The 15,331-nt window shown below is 39.6% G+C and overlaps 1 protein-coding gene across 6 annotated transcripts in view; it reads right to left on the bottom strand.

The window, feature by feature from the left end:
- Nucleotides 1-13,523, bottom strand: part of SPART (spartin) — a 38,659-nt gene extending 25,136 nt beyond the window's left edge. For 3 of the 6 annotated variants that reach the window (XR_003682601.2, XM_024126001.3, XM_028497623.2), the window contains exons 1-2: nucleotides 13,023-13,172; nucleotides 1,713-2,524 (exon numbers count right to left, since the gene is read on the bottom strand). Coding sequence is in view for 5 of the 6 variants with exons in the window: in XM_024126001.3 (XP_023981769.1) it covers nucleotides 1,713-2,522 (810 nt within the window). In the remaining variant the exon portion in view is untranslated. Of the gene's footprint in view, nucleotides 1-1,712; nucleotides 2,525-12,216; nucleotides 12,987-13,022; nucleotides 13,173-13,389 lie in introns of those variants that run through there. The other 3 variants (XM_007128863.4, XM_028497621.2, XM_028497622.2) reach the window with 3 other exon arrangements.
- Nucleotides 13,524-15,331: the final 1,808 nt, after the last annotated feature.

A 15,331-nucleotide genomic window follows, 5' to 3' on the forward strand; every position in this document is an offset into this window, starting at 1 on the left:
TTATTTAGGACTCAAAATAGGAGATGTCGAAAAGGTTAAAAACAAAATTAAAAGAACTAAGACAGAACAAATTTTTACTAGAGAACAAGTCATTTTAATGGTTGAGCTCATGAGCTCATTCTACATGTAGTAGAATGTTTCTGATGTTCATTCCCTGCACCTCCAGTAGCCCAGGCCCCATAGGTTTTTTTTTTTTTGGTATGCGGGCCTCACTCTGCTGCGGCCTCTCCCGTTGCGGAGCACAGGCTCCGGACGCGCAGGCTCAGCGGCCATGGCTCACGGGCCCAGCCGCTCCGCGGCATGTGGGATCCTCCCAGACCGGGGCGCGAACCCGGTTCCCCTGCATCGGCAGTCAGACGCGCAACCACTGCGCCACCAGGGAAGCCCCCCGCAAAGGTTTTTTAAATTCCACTTTTACTCTATTACCAGATCAGCAGAAAGTGTTATATCTTTTATCAGCCCCCTCCCAATCCCAGTCAAAAAGCCTACTCTTTTTAACCTCAAGGCTTCTTTTTAAAAATAACTTATGAGATTCACACTATTCTTCCTGTCCGTTAATGAAGTTTTCCTTTCAACAATGCCCCAAAATATCTCCTTCATACATCCCTAGTAAGTCTCCAACTATCTTTAAACAACCTTCAATTTGACTCCATGTACAAGCTGCATAAGAACTGAAAATAGAATATACCAAGAGAGAAAATAAATCTGGATAACTAGTACTGTAACTAAACCACATCATCTGGACTCTGGATAAAAGCACCTGCCTTGCTCAAATAGTCATCTCCCTTACATGCAAACCCTTTTGTTATACCCAATGTATACTAAATCCTTACTTCTAGAACCCCATCTCCCTGTACCAACGTCCACTCTTTTAAAAACAGACTGATATTGGGCCATCACCTTCAGAATACCTTACTAATTCCACAACAGTTTCCTAACAACAACCTTTATTTAGCACCAGTCTTTGTTCTTGGACCAAGGGCATCCTGGTAAATTTATGTGCTTGGAAAGTTAGAACTGCATCTTAGATGATCGTCAGTCTCTACTTGTAGACCAGGGTTTCTCAACCTTGGCATGACTGAAATTTTCAGTTAATTTTTTTATTGATGAGAGCTATCCTGTTTAGATGTTTAGCAGTACACCTGGCCTCTATCCACCATATATGCCAGTAGCAGTAGCACACTCCCCAGTCCAGGTTGTGACAACCAAAAATGTCCCCAACTACTGCCAAAATATCCCACGGTGGGGAGACTGGGGGTGGGGGGTATTCCTACTAGTTGAGAACCACTATTCCAGACACTGGATCTAGCCCAGTTCAGCCCCTCAGCTGGGGCTTGACATGTATAGAAATTTACAGTTATACATTCACACATGAGTTACATAAATCCCTTTTGAAATCAAAGTTATTATGTTTCTTCTTCAGATAAAAAATTACAAGTTAAGGATGAATATTCTGATTTCCCTCAGGTCCTGTATTCACAAATTTAGTACTAAAACAAAAATTTACATCTAAAGAAAAGAAAAAAAAGGCTATCAAACACAAACTTAGATGCTCGAGGCTCATAAATTTCATGAAATATATCTAAAAAGGAACTAGAATTTATAATAATATTTTTGCACTTACTGTCTTGGACACATTATAAATATTTACAAATAAAAAAAGCATATTCTACACATATTTCAAATTATGTTTACTTTTTTCTTTGGCTTACCTGAAGAAACCCAGGAGGACGGTTTAGAACTGTATCAAGAGAATTATCCAAGAACCTCACGATTCGAAGGTACCCAGGATATGAAGGTGCACTAACCTCCCCTGCAGGATTTACAAAAAAAATCTGTACTCCATTTGGTATCAAAATCAACTCATCTGCATCTAGCCCTAAGGTCTCAAGAGGAGGTGGCTGAGAATGATTCCTATAAAAGTTTTCCCCAACTGATGAGAACTCCCCAGATTCTGTTCCATAGGATACAGTGTAGTGACCCTCAGCAGCCTGAGGAGTATAAGCAGGAGGTGCTTCTGATGGATGACTTTGAGATGGTAAGGAAAAAGTACTAGGTGTAGAAACTGATTCTGTACTTGTAGTTGAAGTGTTTCCATTTACTTCATTGTGCTGAGGAAGTGAATTAAAGAACTGAGGCTCCAGTGACTTTTCGGACATATCTTTAGGCGGAAATTCTGGATATAACTTGGGCACCTCCTGAAGATCATTCCGTAGAGAAGTGGCAAGACCCTTCTCTAGAATTTCCAACCTGGTACGTACATTCTGTAGTGTTTCTTTCATTTTCTGTTGCATCTGTCTAGCAGATTCCCACCCAGGACCTATGTGTTCGGGATCTGCTGATGAAATGCTGATTCCTCTGAGCAAGTGCCCTATTCCTTGCTTATAGTAGTTCTTTGCTTCTTCTTTCTGACCTAATTCATCAGTATTCAGTCCTTTATTAACAAATAAAAAGGCCTTCTTGTATGCTTCCTTGATGATCTTAATTTCAGCAGGTTCTCCGTCTTGTGGCTCTTGTTCCATTTCTGCAAAACAGGAAATACATCTTTAATTACCTTATATAGCTCTGTTTAGTTATTTATTTTCAGTTTCTCCTACCTGAATATATTTCAGAAGATTGGAGCCTTGCTTGTCCGTCCTGTTCACTGATGTATTCCCTAAGCCTATTATTAGATCTGACATAGAGAAAGCACTCAATATGTATTTGTTGAATGGATAAATAAATAATACTCTTGGTCCTAAATATCTTTTTTAAACATCTTTATTGGAGTATAATTGCTTTACAATGGTGTGTTAATTTCTGATAAATATCTTTTTAATTAAAAAAAATAAGAGAATAAGCCAGAACACATCTGTTGAATAATTTTCTTGTTCCAGTTTCTTACAAGAAATAAAAGTTTCCTGTACCTTTAAGGTCGGAACAAAAAAGTCTTACTCTAAAATTCATTATAATTCCAGATTATAGTAGCTAATTAAAAATGAGGTTGAATCGTACATTGGAGAGAACAGAAATGAAGAAAAAAATGATCTGAGTGAAGCTTTAAAGTTACCCAACTTCCACTTAAAGGTGGCAGGTTACTCACATGCAGTTAGCCCTGTTCACTCCCAAAACTCCATTAAAATGACTTACGAGATTTAAAAAGCGTAACCATTCTTTTCAATGCAAAAAAGGCATGAACAGGTACTTCACAAAAGAGGATATTTAAATGACGTGTGAAAAGGTGTTCAACACATGATTCCCTCAGGGAAATGAAACTAAAATCCATAATATGACTACAGCTGACCCTTGAACAGTAGGGGATCCACTTATACAAGGATTTTTTTCAGTAAATACAGTACTGTATTTTCATTTTACAGCTCTTTAAATTAACTAAGTATGGGGGAAAGTGTGTTTGATTAGAGATCACATTACGTGGAATCAAAAGAACTGGGGTCTGCGTCCTGATTCTATCCAAACCGTTTCAGCTTCCTGCCCTTGGATGACTCATGTTATCAATCCTTTGTGTTTGAGGCAGAGACAGCAGCAGAGGGACTTCTGATCGTGTGGGGACTGGAGCCCCTAATCCCCTGTTGTTCAAGGGTCAGCTATATATACTTATCAGGAAGCTGAAACTGAAGACTGACGAGCGTTAGAGAAGATGGCAACTGGAACTCTCATATACTTTGCTGGTGGAAGTGAAAAATGCTACAGCCACTATGGAAATTTGGCATTTCTACCAAAGCTACATTCACCCACTCTATGACCCAGCAATTCCATTTAGAAGTATATAAGCAAGAGAAATGAATATACACACCAAAAACATGTACAATCATATTCATAGCAGCTCTATTTACAAAAGCCAAAAAATCGAAACAACCCAAATGCCCACCCACAGGAGAAGGGATAAATAGTGGCATATTTATATTATGCAGTAATATGCAGGAATTTTTTTTTAAAAATTGATGCCTGTAACGCTGATGAATCTCACCAATTGCACAAAAGAAGCCACATACAAAAGACTTCATATTGAGACTACTATACTATACTATACGATTTTACAGGTAAAGTTGAGGAACAGGCAAAATTAGTCTATTATGATAGAAACAAAAATAATTACAGGTGTTGGTATAGACTTGGAAGGGACACGAGGGGACCTTACAGCATATGAAAATGCTCTCTATCTTGATCTGAATGGTGATTACATGGGTGTATACATACATTAAAAAATCTGTAAATTTCAGATTAGTACACTATATTGCACCTTATTACATGCTTTAATAAAACAAATAACAAAGCCATAACTCACAAAGAGGGAGGATGAAGAGTCAACAGGGCTTTGTTTCTGAAAAAGGAGGAAGACAAGTAGTAACTCACAAAACGGATTTGAGAAAGCTGAAGCCTACACTGTCATTCGGGCAACCAGAGAAGCAGCCCCATTTATATCTCATCACAGAACCTCCGAAAGGCACAGGAACTGATGGGATTCAATCTTCCTCTGGAAGAGGGAGTAAAGGTAGAGCTGAAAAAAGGACTGATTCAAAGCTAATTTACAAAGTAGACCTTGAGATCTCTCCTATACCAAGCAACCCAAAACACTATTTCTCTCCAGCCCTGAAAGAAGATTGGCTATTTTAATTCAAAAGAGCATAAAATAAAATGTCTCAGGACAGAGAACTATCAGACATGATTAAGGGTAAATATCAAAAGCAGGGGGATGAAAAATTAGATACTGAATACTAAGACCTTCAACCTTTTCTCCCCAACTTGGGTCTTAAGAGTTCAAGCAGATAGGTACCACTCCAGAAAAAAGTTTATAGTGTCTTCTCTGAAAAATCTGACCACCACCAAGAGGAAAAACCTAAAGAAAGTGACACTGAGAGTTCCCCCAGGAACTGTCCAAGCAACTAACTCTGCAGAGAAGCCATGGTTGATAGGTTCTACTCCAGAGTCTCCAATTAACATTTTAGTGCCCCAATCTTATACATAAGCAGAGAGCTAAGAATCAGAAAACTGGTGAGGAAAACATCTAATATGAAAGAAAATAAGAACAATGCAATTTGGTTGAAATGGATAATATGCAGGGAGAAGAACATTTCCAAAAAACCTTTGTATCAACATAAAGAAAAAGAAAATACTGCATCCATGAAATAAAAACAGGATACACACATACAATAAAGGACAACGAACTAAAGGAGCTTTTAAAAATTGTACACAAAATAGCTGGAAAGAAAAACTCAATAGAGGGATGAGAAGATAAGGTTAAAAAATTATAGAAAATTTCTGCAAAGCAAAGCAAAAACACAAAGAGATGAAAAATAGGAAAGAACAGACAAGAAAATTGGAACTCAGTCTAGAAGGTCTGACATCTGAATAACAAAACTTCCAGAAACAGAGAATAGATTTAAAAAATATCAGGGAGAGAAGAGCTGAAGAAACAATTCAAAGAATTTCCCAGACCTGGAAAGCACGAAATCCCAGAGTAAAAAGACCAATGAACAAAGGATGAAAAAAACCCCAAAACCATGAAATTTCAGAACATTAGGCTCAAAGGGACCATCTTAAAAGGGCTTATCCATAAAAATAAATAAATAAAAAGAAATAAGATTGCTAAGGAACTTCTTAAACCTAACAGAAGTTAGAAGAAAATAGTATAATTAATTCATGATTCTGAGTGAAAATAACTTCCAAACCCAGCCAAGTGATTGCTCAGATATTACACCTTCTTTTTCTTGGATTCCATGTTTGATGAAAGGAATCACAAGGCTGATGACAGCAGTTCATAGATGACAATTACACAACCAGTTCTTACTGGAGTAGAAGACAGAACTCCAGAGATGTCTTCAAGCAACTAAAATCGATAGAATACCTAATGTGTTCTTAAGTTTTGAGAAGAGACCTATTAGGTTGGCCAAAAAACGCCTCTGGTTTTTAAGTAAAAATAAAACACACATTTTTCATTTTCACCAAGAACTTTATTGAACAACGTATTCACCCTTTTGTTCCACTACCTTCTGCCATTTTTCAGGCAACTTCGTTATTACGTTTTCCCAAAACTTTTTATCCTTTTGAGCAAAGAACTGTTCCAGGTCTTTTACAGTCTTCCAGGGAATTGAAATTTTTTCCATTAAAGACTGAAATGAATGGAAATCCGAAGATGCAACGTCTGGTGAATATGGCAGATGAATCAGAACTTCCCAGCCAAGCTGTGACAGTTTTTGCCTGGTCATCAAAGAAACATGCGGTCTTGTTTTATCCTGATTATGGGTTTTCTGTTGACTAATTCTGGACACTTTTCTCCGAGTGCTGCTTTCAGTTGGTCTAATTAGGAGTGGTACTTGTTGGATTTAATCGTTTGGTTTTCCAGAAGGAGCTCATAATAGAGGATTCCCTTTCCAATCCCACCATATACACAACATCATCTTCTTTGGATGAAGACCAGCCTTTGGTGTGGGTGGTGGTGGTTCATTTGGCCTGCCCCACGATCTCTTCCATTCCACATTACTGTACAGTATCCACTTTTCATCACCTGTCACTTTTTTTAAAAAATTTATTATTTATTTATTTATTTATTTTTGGCTGCGTTGGGTCTTTGTTGCTGTGCACGGGCTTTTGGATGAAGACCAGCCTTTGGTGTGGGTGGTGGTGGTTCGTTTGGCCTGCCCCACGATCTCTTCCATTCCACATTATTGTACAGTATCCACTTTTCATCACCTGTCACTTTTTAAAAAAAATTTATTATTTATTTATTTATTTTTGGCTGCATTGGGTCTTTGTTGCTGTGCACGGGCTTTCTCTAGTTGCGGTGAGCGGGGGCTACTCTTCGTTGCGGTGTGCGGGCTTCTCATTGCGGTGGCTTCTCTTGTTGCAGAGCACAGGCTCTAGGTGCGCGGGCTTCAGTAGTTTTAGCACGTGGGCTCAGTAGTTGTCGCTCGCGGGCTCTAGAGCGCAGGCTCAGTAGTTGTGGTGCACGGGCTTAGTTGCTCCGTGGGATCTTAGTTGCATGTGGGCTCTTCCTGGACCAGGGTTCGAACCCATGTCGCCTGCATTGGCAGGCGGATCCTTAACCACTGAGCCACCAGGGAAGTCCCACACAATTTGTTTTTAAAAAGGAACGTTTTCATTACGTTTAAGTAGAGAATCTCATGCGGAAATACAATCAAGAAGGTATTTTTCGCTTAACTTATGTGGAACCCAAACATCAAAACGATGAACATAACCAAGCTGGTGTAAATGATTTTCAATGCTTGATTTGGATATTTTGAGTATGTCAGTTATCTCCTGCGTGGTATAACGTTGATTGTTATCCATTAATGTCTCGATTTGATCGCTATGAACTTCAACTGGTCTACCCGACTGTGGAGCGTTGTCCAGCGAGAAATCTCCAGCACGAAACTTCGCAAACCACTTTTGACACGTTCGATCAGTCACAGCACCTTCTCCATACACTGCACAAATCTTTTTGTGTTTTCACTGCGTTTTTACCTTTCTTAAACTAATAACCATAATATGCCAAAAATGTTGTTTTTCTCCCATCTTCAATATTAAAATTCACCAATTTTGATAAGTCTTTTTTTAAATGCATGCTGATATGACAGCTGTCACATACAATCTAACAAAATTGTTCTGAATGAAGTTAAAGACAACTAAGTGCTACTAGAGCCATCTTACGGAAAAAACCAAACTAACCTTTTGGCCAACCCAATAAATAACTGTGGGAGGACTCAGGGTTTAATCAGTGATAAGTACATGGTAAACTAAGAAAATAAAAATCAAGACAATTATTAACTTCAGGGAAAACAAGATGCTAAGCTAGAAAGAAAAGTAATCATGTACTGCATGTTTCAGTTTTGATTAACGTCATAATAATGTAAATAATGAATCTCGATACGAGCAAAATTATAATACAACCATATTGAGAAGATGGGAAGATGGATGGATAGGAAGTTTCTGTGCCTGTGGTATAGGATGGAAGACCTAAAATTTCATCTTTCCTATTAGGAAATTAATGGACAATGCCTAAAACTGAAAAATAAAATAAAGTAGCAATATAAGCATCCTGTTTACAGATTTAGAAAGACCAAAAGAATAGGTAAGAAAATTGATACATACTGCCTTTGGGAGTAAGGGATGAGGCTGGGAGGGTGGGACCTCTGATTTTCACTGCCAGTCTTATAAAAATATCTAATTCTTAATAATATGTACAGGATAAAAAAATTAATTACTATTTTTTAAAAAGTAAACTGAAGCTTTAGAGCAGATTGTCTAACAGAATTATGATGTTAACTACATATGTAATTTTAAATTTTCTAATAGCCACATTTAAAAAGTAAAAAGAAATCTCAGTGATGCTATTTATCCAAATACAGCCAAAATATTATTTCACCATGTACCCAATATGCAAATTATTGAGACAGTTTACCTTATTTTTTGGCATTAAGTCTTTGAAACTTAGTGTGTATTTTACGCTTGAAGCGGATCTCAATTCCAAGTACCTTCATCTCAAGCGCTCAATACCCACATGTGCCTACTGTGGATACTGCAGTTTTAGAGACTGTCTTCCTGTGATCTCATTAAAAATTACAGTAACAGGATAAGGCTGTTTTTGCAACAATTTACATTATAAAGGCATCACCAAAACTGGCCTAACCATACTTTCTAACCTGAAAAAGAAACAAACCATTGGTTAGCCTTATCATGCAGTGACTTCATGGTAGTTGAGAGAATATATATATTCAGTCTCCAATTTAGAAAACATCATATACAATTGACCATAATCAGACCTCACTTGCCCTACCCTGAATCCCCTATCAAAATCAAATTTCCTTTCCCTGGAATTCTGTCTTTAGAATAGACTCTCAGTAGATCTTCCCTTAGAAACCATGGGACAGGAATTCTGCACTCCATGTCCCTTAGGGTACAAGGAGGCTCAGAGTTCAGAAAGGAAGACAGCAGAGGTTAAACAGGCTCTTGTGAGCTGGCTGATCTGGGAATTTAACCAGCATTTTTAAGTTTGTCCAATTGATTTGAATAGGGTCTTGAACAACACTGTGACCTGGCACCCACTTTTTTGCTACTTGCTACAGGATACCACTACTACCAACGCCCAATTTACAGAGCGTTTAATGTGTGCTGGAGACTATGCTAGATGTTTATCTCATTTAATCTTTACAAACAACTCCTGAGGCATTGTTACTATCACTAGTACTTTGCAGAGGGAAAAAAATTGAGGTTTGGGGAAAAAAATTGAGGTTTGAAGGCAGTAACTGCCTTAGATCACGTTTCTGAAAGACCGGGGAACTAATAATTATTTTCACATTTTTAAAGGGTTATAAAAACATGGATATGCAACAGAGATCAAAGGTGTCCCACAAGCCTAAAATATTTTACTATCTACTGTCTGGCACTTTACAAAAAAAGTTTACTAACCCACTGCCCTAGGTTATAGAGTTAAATAGTCTGATTCCAAAACTAATCCTCTAAACCAGGGCTTCTCAACCTCGGTTTGATTGACATTTTGGGCTGGAAAATTCTTTGTTATGGGAGGCTGTCCTAATCACTGTAAGATGTTTATCCGCACTCTGATCTCTATCTGCTAGATGCCAGAAGCAGCACACCCTCCACCCGCCATGTGACAGATCAAAAATGGGTCCAGACATTGCCAAATGTACCCTGGCAGCAAAATCATCCCCCATTGATAACCACTGCTCAAATGGTCTTTAAATTAGGGAATGTGTACCCCTAGGGCACATGAAGATTTGTCAAGGAACATGTTGCAATAACATATATAATCTTAAGAAAAAGGCTTCCAGATCCCTGTACTTCCATTTAGTACTCCTAAAACTGACCTCCCTGGGAATATGCCTGCAGTTCAGCTATCATACTGTTGTTTTTCCTCTTCCAAGCTCCTTTCAATCTTCCCACTTTACGAAACTTTACCAAAAATACCTCTCACTCATTCCTATTTTTACTATGGTGTATTCCCCATAATGGAAAGGCATGGTACTATGAAACAGCCCAAAAAAGTCAGAGGTGTCAATTTCACTTGAGGCACGACTCCAACTATCAAGCTCGTTAAGATATAAATTTCCACTAAACTTCCATTTTTCATATTTATTCTTTGTCAAAATCCATCAGGTATTATCCTGTTCTGACCAACTACTACTACTTCTAATAATTCAATCCAGCAGAAAAATAACTCCTAGAGTTACAGTTAAAGGAAATTTTTAAAACTTAGTTTCAACTTACACAAATATTTTTATTAAAGACATGTATGACAGAATAAAAAACTGTCAGGCATAAATAAATTACATTAAGATAATATTCAGTGGGGGTGGGTAAAAATCAAAGTACAATTTCAAGAAAAAGGAACTGTGTAAAATACCATTTATTTTTTAAATTGATGGTGATGGCTATAAAAGTGCAATAAGATACTCCTTGAGATATAGTTGAGTGATGTACCAATTTTATATTAAAATGTCAGTATCTATATCACGTGGGAAACTGCATCCTTTCCAACTACCTGAAAGTATAATGTAAAACATTATAAAACCACCTATCGTGTGCAAGGGGGATAGTTTTACAAAAATTAAAAACAATTGCAAATTAAAAACACTTCTAAAACCACTCACTATTATACTGCAAACACAAAACACACACGGTCTGTGGCGCTTAGAAGCACCGTAATTTACTACCTCTTATTAAGCTCTTTGGATGTGCTTGGCACTGTTCTACGCTCCATTTACTCATATCCTTGAAGGTTTGATCTGATTTAGAAAATCTTTTACAAATATTGAACAGCTTGTTCAAGAACTAGTAAATGAACTAGTAAATGGAAGAGACAGATTCAAAGAGTCAGGCTCAATAGATATTTGTCAAGAAAATGAAATGAAATGTCTGATTCCAAAGCTAAACCTCCTGCTATGCTTACAAGTTAGCAGAGTGCGGAAGGTGTGAAGGGTACTTGGTGTGTTTCTTGGTAGACTTAGGTCTTAAGCCTTAAAAAAATAGATAACATTTAAAGGCAGAAAGAAGGCACGATAAAGGAACCCTAGGTAGAAACAATATGACCTTGCATATATCTTTATTTCAAAGCTTATTTCACATAGTGTGCTGAAAGATTTCCTAAATAATGTGTCACTGAAGGAAATGGGAGCGCTATTCAAAGGGAAGGCAGGCGTGTATGTGCACACACGTGTGTGCATGTGGGTGGGGGGGTGTGATTCCATGGGTCAGCTGCTGCTGAACAGCCTTCCTTGCTGGGCATCTCCACTCTGAAGAGAAAAAAATTTAGCAGGGAGAAGAGCCTGTGTATCTTTCCGGTGAAACGCAGTTGGGAATCTCAACACAGAAAGAAAAAAGTTTGTACTAAAATATTATATTTTTATTTTGTCGTTGTTCTGGGATTTGCTATATTCTCCGTAGCCTCTGAGAAAATGCATTTCACAGGAATAGCACTTATACGATGGTGACTTTAGAAAAAACAATGTCTACCATATCCTTAACCATAGTTAAGTGTTTATCAAGTGTCTTGAAAAGATAAAAACTATTATTACATGATTTGACGCTTGAATTTTTAAAGTTGGGGACAGAAAAAGTCTTTGAAATGTCAATCTGAAGTATTAAATAAAACAGTACCTACACCACTATAACCATCTTCAATCACAAACAAAAGCTGGCTCCAGATACCAATGGCACATTTAAGTTATTTTTTAAACGTTTTAATAGAAGAAGTAAAATATATTTGTTTCAAATATAACCGTGTGTGCACGCGCGCTTTAAAAAAAAATACTGAGGAGCAAAGGTTAAATTCTCAACCAAACCCTTGGACCTAACTCAATCCCATAAACACTGAAAGTAGTAACAATCATGCTAACGGTCAACATCACAAGTAGTCTTCAATAATACAACTACTCATCTCCCTAGGAGCAGCAGAAGTTGCTCTAATGCCCGCCCATCTGGCCCTTTACAAAACAAAACAAAACAAAAAAAGGAGCGGGAGCTTCTTCCAAAGACCTGTCTGTAACTGCCTCCTGTAGCATCCCACCCTAGTCTGGCTTGCTAGAGGAACTACACACAATGACGTTTCAGAAAGCCCCACAGGTTAAGAGACGACGCACATAAAAGCTTCCTATTTCAAACGTTTCATATAAAATCACCAAATGAGGTCCTTTAATGTGAACGAGAGCGAATCAAAAAATAGCTCCATTTATAATTGGGGGGGGGGCATTCTTATATTACCTCTTTTTGGCTTGCTTTTGGAAATTTCAAAGAAAACTGCTGAATCCCTAAATATTTAAGGCAACGTAATTTCACAGGCAACAACAATCTTGAAGGCAAATCCGTTAAATTACAATACACTAAAGCAAATCTCGAGCATTCTCAAGAGACAGAGTAAAGCAATTCATTACAATTAGAGAGTGCAGAACTGGGCCAGCCCTACGGGAACGCCAATAATGCCGTGTCACGAAACTGCGCATTCCAAGCGAAACTTCTTCCAGACGCAGAAATGAAGTCGGAGGGACCTGCTGCATTGCTCAATCCCTAATAAACACGAACAATCGTATTCGAAGGAGTAAACTCGCGAGCTATCCGTTCCTAATATTGACCTTTTTGGAAAGGAAGACTATCGAACTTTCACGAAGCTGTAAGCGCTGGGTGAGGGTGAATAATCGATTCTCAGAGCCAACGTAAACAGCAGGGGTGGGGCAGCAAAAACTGATCAATAGAGATGCGTCGGGAGGACTGCGACCGAAGCGAGAAAGGCGGCGCTCTGCGACAAAACAGTAAATAGAGGAGGGGGAGTAGGGAGCGCGAAGGTTCCGTAAACCTATGCGATGGGGGTTAACTAAGAACAACTTCTAAGACTATTCTCTTCCAAAATTGCTCCCTTCCAGGAAAGTTTCATCTCCGAGACTTGGATTGGGGGCCGCGGCCTTCTCGGCCCTTCCCGCCCGGCCAGCCCGCGGGCTCGGGGCGCTCGCACAAACCCGCCGGCCTTGGGGGCCCGCGCAGGGGCGACTCCCTCCCGCCGGCCGCAGCCCCACCTGTGCCTTCCAGACCTCGGGCGCTTCGGCACCGGCCGAAGAGCTCCCCGCCCGGCGGCCGCAGCCCAGCGCCCGCTCCCTCAGACGCGGCGCAGCCACCGCCGAGCGCTCAGCCGGTACCAGCCCGCGGTTCCCGGCGCACCGCACGCTCGCGCCCGCACGCCGGAACTGCCAAAGCCTCCGGAGCCGCGCGCCACGTCACGCGCTACGTCACGCGGCCGCGCCGCCCGGCCCACCAACCCGGCTCCCGCGTGACCCGAGCGCGAGCGCGCAGCCTGCGCAACTCGGCTTTCACGGGAGGCCCACTCGGGCTTTTGCCCGGGGGACTCGTCCCCGCCTGCTCAGCCTAAATTCTGTCCGCTCTGACCTTCTAAATGGTCTCTGGGGAGACGTCAGTCCACTTCGAACCCCTGAGTCACCGTAAAACTCTAGGGCGAGAAAAGGATGGAGGGCGGAAGGCCCGGAGAGAACCACTTGAGCCAGCGGCTCAGCGCAGACCCCCAACCATGGTCTCCCGGCCACGTCGACGGCCCCGCACTTGCGCAGTCTCTTGCTCTCCGCGGACCCCAGGCGGCTGGAGGGAGTGGGCGAGAGCGGTGGGCCGTGAGCGCTCTGACATCTAGGGGGAGCCGTGTACGCCAGGAGTCTGTAGCAGCACGGCAAAAAATGTTAAATTCCTGATTCCTAAGGTTAAATAGCAAGTGTGCCGATACCGTTTATGGTTATGGAAAGCTAACAGGGGAAAATCAGAGTAAACATACTCTACTTTTCTTCAGAAGTTGTTTAAAATTAGTAAGATAGCATAGCTGTGTGGACAGGGAATGCTGCCTGCTTTTCCGGTCCTACGAGGATCAAGCCAAAGCAACAGCCCCTGCCCCCGCCCATGAGCCCTGAGGGGAGTTTAGGATGGAGAAAAATCGAAAGCGGTCTATGCTTTGGATACTGGCCCTAGATAGTAAAGATGCATATCTATGGAATAATGAGCCCAGACTCTTGCATCTTCCCATAGAGGTAAAAGCACTAAGATCATGAACTTTAGAAGTCTGTTCTTTGTGATTAGCGGTAATCTTTTGATGTTCTACCACTTTTTTAAAGCAGAAAAACAAAAACAAAAACAAACCAAAACCAGAAAACCCCACAAAACTCCTACATATCCTGGTTCCTCCCTTATCTCGTCAGAGCAGTTCCTCAGAGTTATCTGAGAGGCTGTGTCCCAGGCAACTGTCCTTAGTAAGAGCCCCGAATAAAACTTAATCTCGAAACTTTTAGGTTGTACGTTTTTCTTCAGTCAACAGATGTCAGATTTTACACTCTTGAATAGACCTGCCTTAAAAAACTATATACATATATATACATACATATATATGATGTGCCCTGAGCTCTTAAGACTAAGTGACTTGTTTAAGGATGGCAGAGACTTAATTCCAGATGAATTGTTACTCCCCTCAATCAAAATTAATTAATGATGGGGAATATTGGATGACTACTGGGGGGGAGGCTTTTAAATTTAAAATCTGGTAGTGCCACTTGGTAGTTCTCTGGAATCTCAGAAAGATAACAGCCAGCCATTCCAAAGAGAAAAACCTCTTAGGGGTGTATACATTAACACAGTGGTTTTAGATGATTTTGCTCTTATACACCTTAAAAAGAATTCTGAAAAACTGTGACTCTGTACCTTCTCCCTCATTTTTAGATTGAGCATCAAAATTTTTCATCTCCCTTAGAGAGTTGCAAGGGATGCAAATTGTTTTATTGTAAATTGACATTCTAAAATGAAACAGTTACATAACTGAATTGTAGCCAGTGGAACCTAAATACCAGATAATTTTATATCCATCATCAGTTTTTAAAACTATATTAACAAGCCTTTCTTTAATAGGAAATTTTACATCATTCCTTTTCTTCTTAAACGCATATCTCCATATCACTTGATGAAATTTTATCCCAATATTTATTTATTCTGGTTAGATATGACCCCCCAAAATATAATCAATAAAAGAAAAAAAATGGTAAATTGTACATCATCAGAATTAAAACCATTTGCTCTTCAAAAGACACCATCAAGAAATTGAAAATACAACCTATAGACTATGAGAATAAATTTTCAAATCATCATATTTTACATGTATTTCAAACATACAAAGAACTCTTATAACCTAATAATTAACAAGATAAGTAATATAATTTTAAGTGGGCAAAAGATTTGAATAGGCAATTCTCCGAAGACATACAAATGTCCAGAAAGCACATGAAAAGATTCTCAGTGTCATTAGTCTTTAGGGAAATGCAAATCAAAAACACAGTGAGAT

This window comes from Physeter macrocephalus, chromosome 13 (genome assembly GCF_002837175.3).
Source record: "Physeter macrocephalus isolate SW-GA chromosome 13, ASM283717v5, whole genome shotgun sequence".
Taxonomy (NCBI): Eukaryota; Metazoa; Chordata; class Mammalia; order Artiodactyla; family Physeteridae; genus Physeter; species Physeter macrocephalus.